A 19782-nucleotide genomic window follows, 5' to 3' on the forward strand; every position below is an offset into this window, starting at 1 on the left:
TCGCTGAGGGGTGGAGGAGGCGGGCAGGGGGGGCACAGGTGGGCCGCCCCGGCGCCGTCGCCTCCGGGGACTGCCGAGCAGCCCCCGCCGCAGCTTCCCACACGCACCCCGAGTCCGGCTGCTGGCGGCGGCCGTGGCGGCGAGGCCGGGCCGCGGCCGGCCGGGCCGGGCCGTACGGTGAGGCTGGGCTCGGCGGGGCCGGCGGCGGGCCTGCCCTACCTCAGACCTCGGGAAGTAGTTGTGTGTGTGCGCCACCCGAACTTGCCCTTCGTCCTTTGGGCCGCCTCGGCCCGGCCCGGCCGTGCCCTCCCGGGTGGAGGTGCGCGGCCTCGGGGGCGCCGGGTGGCAGCTCGCCGGCGAGGGGCGTCGGGCGTTCTCCTCGCCCGGTCAGCGGCGGGGACCCCGCAGCTCGGCCGCCGCGTTTTCCTACGCCATGTTAAGTCGCCCCCTCCTCGCTCTGCGCATCCTGCGCTGCCCCCAAACTTCGGACAGGGCCCGAAACTTCGCCGGCGGGACTGGGCTCTCCCATTCCCAAAATGGATGTCGGCGTCTCGTCCACGAAGCAATGGGCAGTGGGACGGTTTGCCGGCCTTCGCCCTGCAGCAGGGCTTCGGGGCTTCAGTGGGGATGGGACCCAGGGGGACACTGCTGTTAAAAGGCCTATCCCAGGTGGCATTTTCCAGGTGTTTGGGTCTCTCTGGTGGGAGAAAGTTCATTTCGATGGCAGCCAGGCCTGGAAGTCACAACCAGGGACAGCATGGGCTGCTCGGGGCCGGCTGGGAGGGCGAATCCCGCAGCGGAGCTGTTTGCCTTGCAGTGCTCAGGGTCCCACCCGCCAAGACGGTGATACCCAAATGAAAAATTTCCCCACAGTGCATCTGCCCAGCGTTGCCTTACGGCCAGCAAGCTGTTTCTGTGGATACCAAGACGTAAGCTTCTCAGGCCGTGCTTGGAAGGCTCCCCATGCAACTACCATGGTACTAAAAAAAAGTTTATATTATACAAAAGAGTAGATGAAGTGTTGCTATTGTAGCTCCTCTTTTTGTGTGAAATAATATTGTCTTGAACAGTCCTGAGGGATGTGCATGAGTAACCACAGCTCTGCAAGATAAAAGACTATTTGCTCTGGTGTAACTAGGCGTAGTTGCATAGCACTTCTGTAAGCAAGCATACGTTGCTATATCTCACTTACGTTACTAGTGGCATCAAGCTGCGCAGGAGTAAGGTCTTCCTGAGCTGTGTGGTAATTCCAGGTTAGCAATCTACACCAGTGTAGTAATATTAATGTATTTAAGCCATTTACTAAATCCAGGGAGGTTCTGTGCAGGCTTTGTTGTGACATTGCTGCCTATATAAACAGTGCCAGGCTGACAGATTTCTGAATGAAATACTTTTTCTAGAAAGCCAGCAGCAGTGTAAGATTTTGAATACTGATTTCCAGCCACTGAACCTTAGCTTTGCTGTAGAAAAACTCCTGGAGAGAGATTTCTGCTCTTGCCTGTCTTTGCTAAGATTCCTATTGCTGACAGCTAGGAACAGGATTGACACCACCTGCTTGTTCATAGTTTTTGAGGGGAAGGGGCCATTCGGATTTTCTTTGCTTTGCAGAGAGATTTTCAGCAACGTTGCTTAGCTTCAGCAGAAGTCATCCAGCTTGGGTTCAGTTCAGGGTGTAGTCTAGAGGCCAAAGTCTTTATGTGTATTATTGCCAGTTTAAGCTACCTCATCCCCCAAGAATTATGTCAAAATAATAATAAATTTGAACAATCTTATATCCTGAATTGTAAAAGCAGTTTGTAAAGGAACTTCCTAATTTTATTTGCAGGAAAACCTGATCAGAGGTGTTTTAATCATAGAATAGTTTGGGTTGGAAGGGACTTTAAAAGGTCATTTAGTCCCTCCCCCCTGCAATGAGCAGGGACATCTTCAACTAGATCAGGTTGCTCAGAGCCCCATCCAACCCAACGGGGTTGAATGTTTCCAGGGATGGGACATCTGCTACCTCTGTGCGTGACCTCTTCCAGTGTTTCACCACACACATTGTAAAAAAAATTCTTCTTTCTATTTAGTCTAAGTCTAAACTAAATCTAATCTAAACTAATCTATTCTAAGCTCTTTTACTTTAAAACCACTAGCCCTTGTCCTGTTGGACACACAGGCCCTACCAAAAAGTTTATCCCCATCTTTCTCTTCAAGTTTTAGTAAGCACTTAACTCAGTCAGCCCCTTCCTTGGGGGCAAATATTGGGCTTGATTTTCCTACACAGGTTTATAAATATAATTCCACTGTAATCCTGGTGCACACTGGTGTGAATGTGGGAAGTGAATCAAATACTACGTGTTTTATTTGTAAAGTGTCATGAAAAGTGACCTTGGGAAGGTTAGGCAACAGGCTGTAGTGAAGCAGATCCTCCGATTCCAAGGCTGCTTCTCCAGCCGTTAGGAAAGCTGCACCTGTCATGCTCTGTCTAGATGGTTTGTTTTGACCTACCCGAAATACGTGGCTATTGATTTGTCAGTCTTCAAAAAGACTGAAAAATCTCTCATCAATTATGTCCAGTCCATCAGCCCAAAATACATCTTCTTATAATATCATACAGTTGGAGAGTGGGCCTTATAAGGGGTGCCTGTAAAGGCCTATAAATTGGTTTTAGTGCCAGGTTTTTTTGGGTATACATCGTAAAGACATGTATACATGTGCACAGATTTTCTCCCATTGCAGAATCAAGTATCTACTTCCTCATAGGGGTCACACTGGTGTGGTGGGGAAGGACCTAACTGCATCTTTTCAGGATAACTGTAACAACGCAACTTCTGTTAATAAGCCACCAAAGCTTCACTTTCCTTCCACTGCTTACATTGATTTCCTATCAGCAACAGCAGGATCTGGAAGATTAGAGTTAGGTCTGTCTTTTGCCAGAACCAATTATATTGCATTTCTGATCTTTGGGTCACAAATAGGATGTATTTTTTCACAATAGTTCTTGAATTTTCTCTCTCTTCCAAAAAGAGGAAGAGAAACAAAGGCAAAGAATGGCTCTCCTAAAGCTGCTGTGAGTACTGATGCCAAAATCCATGGGGCAAACCAGGAATCCCTGCTACCCCTTTCTGCCTTTGTGCTTCTTGGCCATTCCTGTTGCTGGTTTCGCCGTGATAATGCTTGCAAATACACCCAAGTAAGGACTGAGCTGCTGGAGTCCCTGCCTGGGGCTCTCACCCCTCCACCCCTCTTTCGTCTGCTTGCTCTTCGCTGGTGGGTACTGTATATGTGGTCTCTGAAACCAGCGGGTCAGAAGGGTAAGGCAGGGGTTTCCATTTCATTGAAGGGCATATAAAGCACAAGTCAGGGGGCCTGCGAAGGCGGCTCAGGGAATGGGGCTGGCAGTTTTCCTCAGGGAGGAGAGGATATATGGTGCAAGGCAGGGAGCAGAGTTGGTGGGAGCACATGGCAAACTCTGGGAATAGAGGAAATGGAACCCGTGTATGACATAGTTAATATATATATACATTAAAAGTCAAGGGATCTGCATTTAGGGGGTCTGCTCATTGTCAGCGACCAGTCATGATCAGCATTATCCAAAGTATGTTTGCATTAAAAGATCAAGAGTTCAGTAAAAATCTGAGAGATTGTCTTGTCAGGCGTTGTTCTGGAAACTATTTAGAATAAAAAAAATTGCTTGTCACAACTCCTAATCTAAAAATGAATTTTGAAAAACCATCTGTGGTGGTGTAATACTAAAGTCACATGCATGTCTGTAGCTGCTAAAGTTTGTTCATACTTCATCTCAACAGCAAGTGTTTTGTGTGGTTTTTGTTGTTTGTTTTTTTTTTTTAAGCTGGTAGTATTTGGAAAATTTCCCAGTAGTTAAATCTGTACTCCGGGGTCACAGTGTGCTCACCTGCGTCGTACCGCATCTCTTCTTTTGCTTTAGTCAAGTACACCTCTGTATAGTACATCATTAGTATGTTACAAATTTATTGATACTTAACCAAATAAAATCAAACTATGAAATTTAATTTTTTTCCTGGTAAATAACACTTTTTTTTTCCCATATTGAATTATTTAATTTTGTGACTTTGGTATACTTTTGTATCCCCGTAACCTTCTAATTTAGTTGCCATTAAAATGATGGGGGGGCGGCTCTCTTTAGACTATGAGCACAGATTCCTGTTGGTGTTTGGGGAGGTCCCTGGTGATAGCCAGTGGCTAAGTATTATGGCGAGTATGGGTTAACCTGCTATCCTTAGTTTCTGGGAAAAGACAGCTTGCTAAAATGATTGCCATAGTACCACATGCTCGAAGGGTATGTTTCCAGTCTCATCTTCTCCTGCAAACTTCCAAAGGATCCCACTGGCAGCAGTCAAGCTTCCAGTTTTGCTGCTTGCCAGCTTGGAGGAGGCTGTTTACTCCAGGCTTAAGGAAATGCTTTTGAGTGTAGGAGACCAGGTTTTCTGGGGAACTTTCTTGCAATGAAAATGGTCACCTGTTGGAACAGGAAGAGTTCTTGAAGAGATGAGGAACCTAATTTTTATTGCTATTCTTAGTTTCTTATTTTTGGCACCTGTTGTGTATTTGTAGTTTCCGGTTTCTTGTACAATAAGCCCAGTTTAAAAAGTAGTGTTACACAAATCTAAGGAAATTTCAATATACTAAATATGTAGATTGATGTTACTAACTGAAGTTGTCTGGATAACTACCTGGCTGTAAGTGACAGAGAAGTTCTTCTGTGTCACCCAGGTGACACATCTATACAACTAATATGTTTTGAAGGGAAGAAGTCAAGATACACTGTTCCCAAGGTGAAAGTGCAGAGCTGAAACAGAGCAGTGTTGGGTCAATTTGTAGCATATCCACTTGTATTGATACAAATAAAGAAATGAAATAACAAAGTGTGTAGGAGCTGTGGCTTTGTTAGACAAGAACAAGAAATTATCTAAAATTTCTTGTTAAAAGGTCGTGGTTTTTTTTGTTTGTTTTAATTTTTTTTTTCCCCTTTCTGGTCCTTCTTCAGTCCTGGATACTAGGATGCAGGGCTTTGTCCTTTCCAGACTGTGGAAAATGTGTTCTCTGCGTTTTGTTCCAGTCTTATGTATCTGATAGTACTCGAACCTCCTGCTTCAAACTGTGTTCCATCTGTGGTGGCAATGTCACTCGAGTGGATATTGCCAGTGGGTATTTTGCTTAAAGAGTGTACACCCAAGAAACGTTCCTTTTGTACCTGTTTAAGGCCTGGGAATCTTCATGAATGACTCCGGAGGGATTTTCTTAAAAACCCTTCTGACTCTCTTATAATTCAGTGCAACGCATTTACTGCTCTTGTATGAAATAGGTGTCCTCTCAGCTTCTGCATGGCAGCTAAAGCTGTCTGTCCTTCATGAAAGGGAGTGGGAAGCTTGTCCTGGACCAGAAGGCAGGTAAAACTCACCCTGATTTCTCAGAGGCGTCTCTCAATTTTCTCTCTTAGCTGAATCCACAGGGTTAAATATAGAATTTGACCTCTTCAGAAGGGATAATGATCTGCATCATCTTTTCTTCATCCCTCTTCAACTGGCCAGTCTTCAGAGCCTTAAACAAGTGAAAAGTCATTGAAGATGCCAGGACTGGATCCCATTTCCATGGACTTGATGGAGTTGTCATTCATGAGGACAGTCTAGTTGTGACTTGCAGGCAACCATAGGTATTTGCCAGGTTGCAGGGGAAGAATTTATATAGCACTTTTCTTCAGCTGTTATATTACAGGGCTCTTCTGACACTGGCCATTCCACAAATTACTGTCAGTGGCAACTTACCAGAGGTGGCGGCTTTGGAGGCCCTTTTTCTTGTGACAATTAACCTGTACATAAAACTCTCTTTCCTGTTTTTTTTTTTTTTTTAAAAAAAAAAAATCCCACTGCAGTCAGAGCCCCATGATACTTTGTTACATTCATCTTCCTTACAGGTAAGCATGAGAGCAAACTGCTGCTTTAGGTGGTGAAACAGATCTTTAATACCATAGCTTTAATACCGTACTTCCAAGTATTTTGAAAGAGATGCAGGCAGCAACTTACCCATTCTGGATTTGAAATGATTTATTTTTTTTTGTCATGGTAGGACTTTGAACTTTTTCCAGGCTTTCAGGCCAGCTCTGTGCTCACTAGGAATTTTGAGATCTCTAGCACCAAAAAAGAAGCAGCTTTATTTGGTATCATTGCAAATACTGCCTGGTACTGTTTACCTTTGTTCAGGCACCTCATAGCTGACAGGAGGTAGGGAGACATAGTTACTATCAAACTAAAATACCTAATACATCCTCAAGATAGGGCAGGACAGAGCACTGCGGGTGAACAGGGTTAGCCAAGGCAGTTCTAGTTCTAGGGCCAACTCTGCTTTTCAAATGGGGTGTTTTTGCTATTGCGCTGGATTGCAGACCTCTGCTCTACAGCCCTGGGGTCTGCATTTCTACCTAAACTTCTGCTGAGTGTCATCACAACCCAGATCTTGGATGGCCTTTGGGCTAAGAGAGCTCCTTCCCTTTGTTAACAAGGAGCGTCATTTTTTGCAGGAGGTGAGACTGTTAGGCATATATATGTAGCAAAATAGTGTGAGTTCTGTTAGAGATCCTAGAAAATGGTGTTGTCCTTCCCTTTTCAAGTGCTTCTTGTCTATGTGATTTTGGTTTTGAAGGTGAGGAACAGGAATCTTAGCTCCGTAGTGCACGGAAGCATTAGCTCCCTGCAGGTTCAAAAGCAAGTTTGTTATTTCAGTCTGGTTTAGGGTGGTTCCAGTGTCACAGAAGCTAACTTTAGCTTGCTGAAGCTAATGGCCTGGAGGCCTGAAAGTACAGTAAGTGGTGAAAAAGTCATTTCTTTAAAGGGCAGCTCAGAGCATCATCTGTCCATCCATTCTGTCTCCATGTAGTTGAGAGCCTATGCTGTTGTGAATGGTGTTGTCATTCCTCATATATGCAAGCTTCTTTTTCACTTCTGCTCATTTTTAGGTGCTGTTTCCTTTTATTTTGTATCATTTCATGTTACCACCGAATCAGGTTGCATTTTTAGCCAGGGTTGTCCTTTCTTATATTTCTGACTCTTTATCTGTGTAAAAATACTTGAAAGAATTCCAGATTTTAATTCACAGTTTGTTTACATTTTTTCCTGTTGTAGTTATGTTTATAACTTCCTTTGGTCTGGAGAAACAAGTTACTCTGAATCATCAACTAGATGGATGGACATCTCTTATTTGCTATCTTATGATATATCCTACTTGGTACCACTAGTACAATAAGGAGTTGGAGGAAAAAGTCTCCTGGTTTTGTCATGCTGATTCTGTGCACTCTTATTTGAACGAAATCTCTCTCTACTATCACTCTTCCTTTCTGTTGTTGTTAGTTTAGTATCCTCCTTGCTCATTCAACTCCAGAGATTAACCTTTTGCCATCCTGTCAGATGCGTGTAGTCTCTGTGCTGCAGCAGAATGTGTGCTCAGTGTGCAGCTAATTTATAATGTTTAGCTAATGTTTAGCACTGATCGTATATCCAAGAGTTTCTTCAATGTTTTCTGCCTTTGCTAACTCTGAAAGGGATCTGTAAGTATGCCTCTAGTATTTTTTGCTCTTCCAGGATTGTCAAAATCTTCTATAATCTGTAGTTTCTTCCAAAGAGAAATAATTTATTTGACTATGTTTCATTGCACAACTTCATAATTTCTGTCCAAAGCATGGGTTTGCTACAAGGAATCAATAGGTGATTGCTGTCCTTGTGTATTTTGCTGAGTTGTTGATGATTCTTTTTATTCTCAGGATGCTTGACGGGTCTGCATTGGTAGCTGCTTGCTGCATATGGCTGGATCAGTTACCTCTGTTCCCTTTGGCTTTCTCTTAAACTCTTCCAGGCGCATGTCTCTTCCCATCTAGTTTGTTGGAGTCCAGTGTTAGTGGCCCAGGTCACCACTGGCTATATGTGATCTGCCCATTTCCTTTATTTTTGGACTCTCTGTTTTCATTGTTGTTGAGCCGAGCTTGTGTCATCAATTTTGCAGCAGTTCATGACCTTGCCCCCAAACACAGGATCTCTAAACCATTAATTTTCTCCAGTTGAAAACTTAGATTTAGTGCTTTTCTTCAGTCAGAGAACCTGGTACACCCAATCTAGTACTCAGTAATTATTTTACCTTTATTCATTGACTGAGGGGAGCTGCACTTGCAATAGGGAGGAGGCTCTTTGAACTCATTGCAGAACTCCTGATCCGACAAGGTACTCTGTGCCTGTGAGCAGAGGTCCCATTCTGTCCCCCAGCGAGCAGGTAACTTGTCTCATGAACCATATGTCAAAATTATCTTACATGGAAGCATCACAAAATGTGTCTATGGGAGAGCCGAGGGAAAGGGAATTCCAGGAGTGATTCATGAACAGGAGATGGCAATTTGACCCCAGCTGTGTCTGGGAGCTGCAACTCTTGGAAGCTATGTGAGACTTCAAGGTGGGCATTCATCACTCTAGCTGTGAAATACCGTTTTTGTTTAAAGACACTTGTGAAGAACAAGAAAAAGCACACAAAACAGAATTTTATCTGCTGCTAACAACAGGGCACAACACCTGCCACTTTGTCCATTGAAATCTCCTTCTCTGAGGATCTTGTAGGTGTTAATGATAGGGGAATGATTAGGGTGTGAGTAAGGCCGGTAGCAAGAGCTGTAACTTTTTGCAAAGAAAAAGTCACGTTTCTGCTACTCCACTAAGCTTTGTTACTTGAAATGATCTGAGAAGTAGTTTGTCACAGTCAAGGAAAACCGAGGTAATCTTCTAAATTCCGTTAATTATATGCGATTTCGAGTTAAGGAATAAACTTTTAGTCAAAAAGTAATGTTTGCCTTGCTTCAGAACAAAGTAACAGTTGGAGGGATGTTTTACTCAGAATAAGAGTATTTTGTAATTTAAAGTCAGTCAAAGCTTATTTGAGATGTTAGGAATATAACTACTAGTCACTAGCATAAATTGGACAAAATACAGCTTTTAGAAATATATATGAGAGAAATTTTAAAATACTAATTAAATAAGAAACTGAACTCTTGGAAGGAGCTCTGATTAGACTTCAGTATCACAAATAAGGAACCAATTACAGTTTTGATGCAAACGAGTCTGTAGCGGCAGCATGTCAAGTCTGAGTCATGTTTTTTTCATTTACTTACTTAATCCCCTTCTGCACTTTTAAGCTGATGATTGTTAAACTGGTGGCTTAGGCTTCCCTTTTTTTTCAGCTATTTTTCTTCATGAAAAAGCTTAGTAACTCATTTTTGTTTAACCTAAGGCGAATGTGGTTTACCTGCCCATCATCTGCAGTAAGATCATATGATGACCTCTGTATATGATGGCAACAAATAACCATTTCAGTATAACGCTTTGAATATCAGTGGAATATTTAAATGGTTGTGCTTGAATGACTTATCCCAGAAAGTAAAAAAAAAATTAATAAAAAAATAATCAAACAAAAATTCTAATAATTCATTCCACATTTTTCTTATCTCAGTTTCTGTGTTCACAATTTCTGGAGTCACTAGATTAATTTGTCGTCTCCTTGAACCTTTCTGATACATTTTGTGTGGGTAAATTTTGAGGTAGCCCTGGACATTCAGCTTAATTTGTATCAGTGTTGCCTAGAACCTCTCTTGATTGTCCTACTCTCCTTTCTCCAATGATTGTGGAACCAGGTGAGGTAACCTTTTCAAAAACGTTACAGATATGACTTTGGGAGATGCAAGTTTTCAGGAAGTCGTAGGTAGTTCGCAGTCATGGTAAGGAAGAGATCTAAAGAATTACAATACCAGACAGTCAGCTTTTGTCCTTTGGATTAGTGGTTGCTCCCAGTTGCAGTAGATGAATACAAAGAAGGATATTACCCTCTAGTATTGGGGAGTGTGTGTGTGGTGTCCTGCCTCTGATCTGTAAGACTGTATAGGCATCTGTAAGCTGTTTTCTTGGATATACCTCAGACCATGATGGGTTTTGGATGTGGAAGGCCTTCCACAAAGAAGGCTCTGATGATCCCCTTGCTGTTTCCTGGAGAAGTTTCACACTTTCTTCTCTGTAATAATTCAGGGTATCCTGGCTGGGTCAAACTGATGATTGTGTCTGCAGCAGTATTCTGGCTGGCTGGTTCAGTGTCTCTTCCGGGCATAAAGTTTGTGGCAGCGTGGGAACTGGGTTAGCATGTATTGGCTGTTGGAAATTTCCATGGCTTTTTGATCATCTTCTCTGTTTTCTGGACAGCAACAATAAATTGAGACAAATAAACTTTCTGATGAGTTTATCTTTGTAAAGTAGTGGACATATATATGTCTACTAATCTTTCTCCCTTGGGCTTTGGGTTATAAACAGGTTGAAAAGTGTTGAGATGCCCAAGTGTCTCAGTTTCTGATGCAACAGATTCACTTTACTTATCTTTTAGTTTTCTTCTGGCATTGAAATCTTCAAGTTTATAATCCGATTGATCTCCCTCACCATTTCAAACAGGAATTTTGTAATTAAGCTACTTGAACTGTCAAGCAGCTGTCCCCACGAAGTGTTTGCTGTGGTTGCAGTCTGTCTTCTCTAAGGGATTTCAGAATATTTGAGTTTTTTGTTTTGTTTCAGCCTTTCCTTCTGTGATCCTTGGTATCGGTGAGGTTATTTTGTGAGAATAGCAATCTTATTTCCATCATGGTTCAAGATGAATATTAATAAAGTTTCTCTGCTTAGGATCTCTGTTTCATGTCTGCCTGTGAAGTCTCCACATGAGAATTCAAGTGTCTGTCTGGTATACTCAGGATCTGACTGTGATTTCTCTGCTGGAGGAGAAAATTAGCCATGTGTACAGGCTGGGGTCGTTCAGTTTTGCTGTACACAGTAAGATACACTGTGGCCTGAGTTGCTCCTTTCTCAGCCTTTTCACTTAAGCCTCGCTGTTGCCAGGGAAGCAAAGGCAGAAGAGTTGCATTCCTGTCTGTCAATATGCTCCACTTTCTGTTAAATTTCTCTTGTTAGAAGTTTTCAGGCTCTTGCACATGCAAATGGGCACAATTACAGTGAGTGCCCTAACCCCAGTGTTTTCCATCATTCCTCACAAGAAGACCCATCTTAGGCAAATATATTACATGGCGAATCTCTCTGCAAGGGAGTTTATTTACTTCTGTAATTGTGTCTGTTAGTTTTAATAAGGTCCATGATCGCTTATTTGTTGAAGACAAGTTTGGCAGTAGACTTTGGGTTGGCCTCAGTTGCCTGTATTTCAGCATCTAGTGCAGTTTGAGACACTAAGTTATCCTGTCTAGTCTTCAGCTGGCACTCAACTGAGTGGTTTAGCTAATTCTAAGGTAGAAGCCTGCTTGTTGATCACCTTGAATAGTTCCTTGGGTCCACCATTCTATGATTCTATGATTAACTAGTCATGTAATACATTTGTTTAAACACATGCATTATTGCCACTTCATTGCCTTTTCATGTCGGGGTTTATCTGAACCATCTGCCGCACACAGTGTCAGATGTGGCATGGGTCTTCCAAGAGAGGACTTCTGCTTGTTGAAGCAGCAGCTGATGGAATATGCAGGTATCCAGATGTGATATTTTAGGACATTGCAAATGGTACTGGTAAACCATGGGTGGACTACTGAGTTCCATACTGTATTTCCTTTGACTCCAGTTGGAGTTTAGACCTTTTGCTTATATTTGGAAACCTAAATTATAGATGTCTTTAATCCTTGCCTGAATCCTCGTATCTCACTGTACAGCAGTGCCATACAGTATGGGTAACTATTCTGGTGTGAGATACACTGTACGCATACGTGACCTTGTAGAGAGCACGTTTTTCATATTAGTTATATGTCTTTTGCTGTAGTGGCTTAAGCAATTTACTACATCCAGAATGTTTGCTTATTATATTTGTTTGCTCTGTGACATATGCTATGTATTTCAAGTTGCACATCTCGATTGCAGGGTAAGCCTTTTCTGTTCTAGCCTCCTTGCTAACACATCATAATTAAATGACAACAAAATCCCCACCTTTGGCCATTTTGTTGATTGAGAAAATCTAAGGTTTTAATCTTTGATTCCATATTGAGTTACTTTATTTGTCTGGTTTGGTTTTGTTTGGAAATTTTCCTTTCTTTTCAAAATTACACAAAGCGATTGTAAAGAGAGTTGTTAAAGAAGGATTGAATCGGTGACAGATGTAAATAATATGTATTCTCAAGTATCCGTAGTCTGGTCATTGATTTAGAGACTCATATGCTTCATGTAGCATCTTGCATCAACATAGCATTGGAAATGAGGGAACCAATATAGTTTCATTATGGAAGAAATATTCGAGATGAAGCAGTTTGTAGCTCAGTCTTCTGAGTCTTAAATCCTTTTTCTGTTTTGGTTTGGTTTTTTTTGTTTGTTTGGTTTTTTTTTGTTTTTTTTTTTGTTTTTTTTTTTTTTAAATGTGCTTGTCCTGTGTAGTAATTCAAAAGGGAAGCTGAGCTGACTGCTGTTTGAAGAAGTGGCTGAAAAGTATTATGAGCGCAGTTTTTAATCTGTTCAATTTCCTACTTGATTTTTTTTTTCCAAAATACCTTCCTGCCTCTCCTCAGAAGGCGTCTTACTGATCGTATATAGGAGTTTGCAAAGGATATTCCTCTGTGGATGATGATATCCTTACAAAAACAACTTTCGTGTTTCCTGAGATTGCAATGGTATTTAATGTTCTGACCTGGTGTTTGCTGGAGCCGCCTGGCCCTGCCTTGCCTTCTCGGGCTTTATCCACAACGCTCTTCTGCTGCAGTCCAGAAGCAGAGGAAGCCGATTGTAAAAAAACTGTAGTATTTAGTCAGTCCTCAGGGGCTGGATTTAGTGCTGAGCAACCCTTTTTGTAAGCCTTGCAGCTCCTTGGATTTTGACTGTTTGTCCCTAATACTCTGTGTCAATTCACCTTCCTTTTTGTGTACATTTTTGTCTGTGGTTGTAAATTATTTTATCAAAGTAACCAAAATAAAAGAGTGAGTGATTTCCACCCCCACCCTTCCCCCTATACTTCAGGAAAGTAAAATGCTTTTAAGGCCTAACTTCCCTTGCTGTCACGTATTACTTAGTTGTTATTCAGCTGGTGGCTATGTCCACATTTCCACTGCAATTAAGATCCTCTAGTGTTAAGGCACTGTAAAAAAAACAAACAAACAGGCCACAGGTTTCTGAAGATGAAATTGTCGGGGATGAGATCGTAGGTTTTGTGTGGAACAGTGTTGAAGGAGCTGAACTTCAGTGTATGGTGTGACAGCGAAGCTGAGCTGATCAGCAGGAGTTGAAAGGGCTGATTCCTTGCACCCACTCCAGGTCAGGAGTTTATTGCCCTCCCTGTACAGACAGGGACGCTCTTCTGATCTCCCTCCTCACCCATGCATGAGCTGGTTCAGTGAGGTAAATAGACAGAAAAGTATTATGATTTTTGCTGTAGGGGAGAGAGGATGCGGGATTGTCCCCTGCTATGGCAACAAGTTCTTAGATCAATTTGGCTGTTGGCAAACCACCCCTAGTAAGGCAAAAAGCAACAAATTGATGGAGGAGCAAATGGGGAGGGCAAACAGTGGGGACCAGCAGTAATATTTTTTTTTACATGTATGTATACCCTGTACGATTTCATGTGTAATTTGTCAGTTTTGCCTATGTAAAATGTATAAACAAGATAAATTTTGTTAGTAATTCTAGATAACCATCTGCTGACTGTTGCTTTAAGTCATGCTCTTTGCTAAACTGCTACTGTGTGGCTATCTCATTATTTGATTTTTATAGAACAGAAAAGATTAAATTAACAACTGCTCTGAAGGTAGTACAGAGCTGTGTGTTTTCTGTCATCCTCAAATAAGCTGCTGGATATAACACAGTAAAAAGAAATTACATAAAGCTTAGGACCTCTGTAATATTATTTATATTAATGTATATATATGTATAAATATTTACCGTAAATGTGAGAAGTGACACACAAGAAATACATTTTACATAAAACTAAAACCAAACCCTCCTTAGTTAGGAGGCTGTTAACTCTATTAGGGTTCCGTGACTTAAGACTTTTACAGAAGAATTGCATTAACAAGCTGCTAACCAAAGCAGGGGTTGGTCTGGAAAAAAACCCTTGAGATGCTGCCTGCTTAGGCACTGCCCCCAGTCTATTGTCATGCTATTCCTGTACCTTTCAATGTTTTCATTAATGATGTGGATGAAACAGTACACTTATTACATTTGTAGATGCTATAAAGCAGGCTTAGAGGAGACTGAAACATTTTAGAACTAGAAGTAGAATTCAGTGTGATCTTGTGAGCTGATCAGCTGTAGAACAGTCAGATTCACAAGCAGAGCCCAGGCTAGAACTTGCTGGGTAGCAGTTCTGCAGAAAAGGACCGAGGATCATTAATGTGACAGTGCTGTGAAAAATAGCTACCGTTTAGAACATATAAGCAGAAGTATTGGGTATATGAGATGCAAGATGTGTCAAGTAATTTTTCTTACTCGGCAGTGGCTGGCCCTCAGTTGCTACCTTTGTAAAGCACTTCACAGAAACTTAGCGCGTGCCCTGTATTACATACTTGTACGGAGATTAGATTGGGTACATTGGGTTCTATGACGAAGCAGTGTGAAAGTGTGGTGGTAGCACCCTACGGCATACATGCATTTTCACTTTCTGCACAGATCAAGTCCAGTCTTCAGTTCTGAAGGCTGTTCAGGTCATTAGTTGCTCTGACTGTTAGTTTTTCATACAACAGCTTGTGTTTCAAGTCAAGTATTTTTCCGCATTGTGACAGTGCTTTTAACTTGAAAACTCATTGTTCGTGTTTTGCACCTTCTGTGCTGTCTTATCTTCTTTATCTGTCTTTATTTATTCAATTAGTGTGACATATTCTAAGAATCATTTTGCCTGAGTATTTAATTCATATATTATGTCATAAGATTTAAGGCTAAAAAGTGATTCATGTTCCAGAAAAGTACAAGAAATGATAATAATCAGAATAAGTAATTCTTTATGTTGTGTGGGGCTTTTTAGCATGGCATCAGTGTATTCACAGTTGTTAAAAATATTCTGCATCTCTAAATATAACTAAATTAATGTTGTGTTTCCTAACTTACAAGAAAAATGGACTTTTTGACAACAATATTTTCACTTTAAAATGTGAGGTGTTTTTGTTTTGTTATTTTCATGTGAGTTTGTTTTGTTTTGGTTATTTTTAGTGTGAGAGGAAAATTCACAGTTTATACATAGTTTAGCAAGAAAGGTAATACCAACTGTTTAATGAAATATGTGTAATTGGCTATGTACAAAGTGCTTTCAAAAGTGGAAATGAAGTAAAATGCAGTTATAGTATATTTACATCCCTTTAAATGTCTGCTATAGCATTTCTAATGCAGCTGTGCAGGTTAGAGTAAGAGAGGAAAAACATGGCAGCATTTCAGAAGGCACCATAAGCCCTGGAATATAACGTTACAAAAATGGCAGCACTGCGACTTGCAGGCTTCAGCTGGGTAGACATGTATGTGATTAAGACCGCAAGAAATATCATTGCTGTGAAGTCTCAGCGTGGCAGCTGGCAGCTCGATAAAGACACAGAGCTGGCAGCAGCCACAGCTGCGCAGTCCGGCTTTCTCAGAGAGATGCAGGCGTCTGTAAGCACTGCCTGGCATCGAGGGAAACTCCCCTGGAGACACTTCGGTGTAGCCGTTTCCTAGATGTGCATTAGGTTAGCCACCTGAAATGAGGTGTATGGGCTTTTCTAATCGTATTCATGATATCCTAAGTAAACTATCCCTTTTGTGTATGCCAGATTTTTCAAAAATACCCACGTAGGAGATTTAAAATTATTTTGATTATATAACTCCATTTAATCTCTGACCATCTTAGTGAAATTTCTCTCCCCCAAGTCCTGCGTTTGGTTGTGTAGTAGCAAACAGGTTTGTGCTCCTGGCTGGAAGGCCACAAAATGTTTTTGTGTCACCATTTCTAGAATAGTACGAAACTGGTATGTATGTAAAGTATGTAAAGAAAAGATGTAGTATATAAATTTTGTCCTCTTCTTGTGATGACACGAAAGATTATTTCCTTGGTAATGTGAAAATAACATGACAGCACCACATCAACTATTGTCTCTGTTATCTCTCTATTAGTGGACTTTTAGAACGGATTACAAATCAATTATCTGCATATCTGATGTACTTAAGAGTTAGTCCTTGCAATTATATATACCTCCTGGGCATCTTTGTTTATGCAGATTAATTTACAAAATAGTTACAGTTTCTTGTAGGAGTTCTTCAGCTTTAGATATATAAGACAATTAATAAAACAAGCAAACGCCAACACCTAATATGTTATGATTTGATTCAAATTTCACAGTTTAATTTCCAACATACTTTATTGTAGGATAAGGAATATCTTTTTTCTCCTAAATTTTATTTTGTTCATTTTTACAGTTCCTCGATACCATTATCAAACTGATTTTTTTTATCCTTAATAGAAAAGGATCAATCCTACAAAATATCCCAGCAATACTATAGCACTGTAAATATACTTCATAAAACACGATTTTTTTTTGCTTATTAGTAATTTCTGCTTTTTTGAAAAGAAGAATGAACTTTCAAAATACTGGAAGATGAAAGGATTATTCACAACTTCCAGGGGCTGAGAATAGGTGTTCAGTAGTATCTCATACAGTACTATATGAGTGATGGCTTTCTTGTACTCATGGTTCTAAGACAAAATGCTGTTAATACTCTAAGGAGTTTCTTAAACTTTAATTATTGTGATGATATTTCATAGTATGTTGGTTTCATTTTAAAGATGTGTAATAAATGCGTCCTGATTCTGCCATCATTAACTTTGATGTTTACAATTAAGAAAGTTTTTGAACGCATTCTGATTTATATTGGTATATTTAAAATCAGAATTAAAAACACAGTATACCAAAGAATTCTGTAGTTATACACATTCTTAGTCTTTAAGTTAGATAATTCTAACAGTATTGCTGTATTGTATGACATTTACTGTTAAATGACAGTAGGATTTTTGCAGTCTGAATTTAGTCTGTATTTTTGAACACATGAAGTATTTGAATGTATCTCATCTAACTGCATATGTATTTTTAAAATCTGTCCCTGCTAGCATTTTACTTACGATATTTATGAAAAGGGCAAATGATTACATCTCAGCTTTATTTTTTTATTTTTTTTATTTTTGCCTTTCCAGGGATTTAAATCAGTTGTCTGTCTTTCCTCAGTAATAAAAATGACATTCCAGACTGAACCTCTTCTCGAAAGCAGTCTCACAGTAATAGGATTTATTGTTTTCATTATACTAGTGTAACTGTGTTAAAGTAGTTGCACTCAGTGGTGTGTCGAGTGATTTGGAATCTTAATCTTTGAGTAGAGATACTTGGATATTTTTTTAACAGATTAGGGGGGAGGCAAAAATACTGATGTAATCAGAATTTTTTTATGTAGTTGTACTTGTTTCGATAAGACCTTAGTTAGAAAGTTTTTCAGGTGTTGGATGGGATTTTTGCTTAGGAAGAGAGAATTACCTAGCAGAAGTGGCAAAGAGCTTAGTGGTAAGGGTGCTTCCCATGACGGAGGAGTGCTGGGCTCCTGTCCTCCTCTGCCTTAGCCAGAGGGACCAGAGCTGCTGCTGGGAGAGGTCCCACGTCCCCAGGCTGTTTGTTGGCAGCTATGGGGTTTGTCTCTCTATCCACTCTGTACGGATCATATCATGTGTATGAACCCTAAAAAATACAGTCTATCCATGATACTGAATAAAATACATCATCCTGTTTGCTTCTCATGCCAAAAGGAGAAGCCCAAGACTTTTGCCCAGAGGAATGAGAATGTCTGCCTCCTCCCTTATTTGAGTGGATGGCCTGAGGTGTCTGCTGGCCTCTGAACTGCTCCCGTGTGGTTTTTGCAAGAGTTTTTTGTCAGTAGCCAAAATTTTGCGAAGGAGTGTACTCTTGGTGAGTAGCATGAAGGAGCTGTGCCCTGATCCTGGTTTGTTTACGAGTGTAGACTTAGCCAGAGAACTGGTATTGGTAATAAAGAAGCTCATCTGGGCAGATGGAGAGAGATAATTAGTACTTGGCATAATCCAGGTAAATGCTTTAGGTGCTGGAATAAAGGCTAGTTTAGGAAATCCTGGTACGTGTGCTAGTAATTTTTACAAGGCTTGAAGCGCTCCACCTGTTGACTGGATACGCAGTGATTTTTCAGAACTTGCTTCTTTGGTAGTTTAGTTGGTTGGTTGGTTGTTTTCTTATTTTTTCTTTTTTCTACTTTGGTAACAGGCAGAAAAAAATGATGATTTTATCTTGTGGCCTTACTTGGTGTTTTGTGTGTACTTTACTGGAAAAACTATGGCAAAAGATTGCTATGGCAGTTTGTTGCAAAGCTGTCCTCTCTTGGAGAAATTGGCAGGTGCTAATCTCATCCACAGAGTAATTATGTGGACTTTTATTTTGGAATAATCATTCTTCCTGCTGTGTTTCGGGCAGGGTCACCCGGGAGTTGAGCAACAGAACCTGGAGTCAGGGCGTGTGGGTTCTGCTCCAGTGGTGTTTTTTGTCTTTGAGTTGTGTCTCTCCGTGTAGTAACGTGTGCAGAAGCATGTCTTTTGTGGATAGTTTTGTGACCCAGATCCAGGAGCAAAAAAGAGCTGTTGTTAATATCACTGCTGTCATTTGACATTGAAAATGCAGAGTGCCGCCCTCATAATAATTTGTTTATTGCAGTGATAGGCAATGGCACAAGTTAAGATGCAGACTACAACAAACCTGTCCGGACCTACTATGTCCCCTATGGTGCTACCCCTACCAGTTACAACTGCAAATACACTGGGTCTGCCATCCGCAATGAATGGATCCATTTCAGAATCTGCTGCCAGCTGTAGCAGTCCTACTGCCGGCCTTGTGGATCCTGCGCCTTCCAGCAACTCACCAGGTAAGTTGGTCCAGGTATATTTTCTTCGGCGTTCATATGAATCTTTTTGATGACTTGCTAATTAAAAAAAAAAAAAAAGAAAAAGAAAAATGTTCAGCCTTAAAGAGGATTAAAATAAATTAAAAAATTTCATAGAAAAATATTTTGGCTAAATAGACTGTTTAATAAGTTTATTTAACTGAGCTAAGACTTACAGTGAAGTGTTTATCAATGATATAAAAGCTCAGAAAAGAGCATGTCTATTTTGTCAAATTCTGAGCGTATCTTTTATAGAGAAGTTCTAGTGGTGCAGGAAGGTCTCCAAGTGTATTTCTCTTCCCTAGAACAGAACGTCTTCAGACTGCTTGGCAGTATTCGGTGTTTCCTTTGTGGCCTAATAAATGCTGTAGTTTCTATGCTGAACTGGGTGTAAAATACAGAAATGTCATCCTAAAAAATTAAGCAAGAAATGACAGCGTGTGTTAGGGCTAGATACAAATAGGTTGAAAAAGAAATAGCAGAAACTTAAAAAATAGTAAGGCAGTATAGATGAAGTAAGTAGTCTGAGAAAAGCAGAACAAAATCCTTAAAGGGGGAGACAAGGTGTTCTTTGGGAGTGCTTTGAGAATGACTTAATTATTGTGAGAAAAGTCTAAAACACTGGGAAGAGGCAGGCATGAGCAAGTGGGGACCTCCAGGTTTCATCTGCTATATTTTTCTTGCAACTCTTACGCTATCCACTTCTCCTTCAAAGTGTCGAGAAACCATTCTGAAAGAGTAGTCAGTTCCTGGAACCACTATACTCCTGACAGTAAACTTTGGTGATGTAGAAAATGTAGCATATGTATGT

The 19782-nt window shown here is 40.7% G+C and overlaps 1 protein-coding gene across 7 annotated transcripts in view; it reads left to right on the plus strand.

Annotated features, from left to right (window-relative positions):
* Positions 1 to 19782, plus strand: part of STAU2 (staufen double-stranded RNA binding protein 2) — a 170466-nt gene that overhangs the window by 453 nt on the left and 150231 nt on the right. For 5 of the 7 annotated variants that reach the window (XM_054190269.1, XM_054190272.1, XM_054190276.1 and 2 more), the window contains exons 2-3: positions 874 to 977; positions 18746 to 18953. In XM_054190269.1, coding sequence (XP_054046244.1) covers positions 18755 to 18953 — 199 coding nt within the window. In that variant the 5' untranslated portion in view covers positions 874 to 977; positions 18746 to 18754. The remainder of the gene's footprint in view (positions 1 to 873; positions 978 to 18745; positions 18954 to 19782) is intronic. The other 2 variants (XM_054190270.1, XM_054190274.1) reach the window with 1 other exon arrangement.

The sequence above is a fragment of the Rissa tridactyla genome, chromosome 2, assembly GCF_028500815.1.
Source record: "Rissa tridactyla isolate bRisTri1 chromosome 2, bRisTri1.patW.cur.20221130, whole genome shotgun sequence".
In the NCBI taxonomy this organism is placed as follows: Eukaryota; Metazoa; Chordata; class Aves; order Charadriiformes; family Laridae; genus Rissa; species Rissa tridactyla.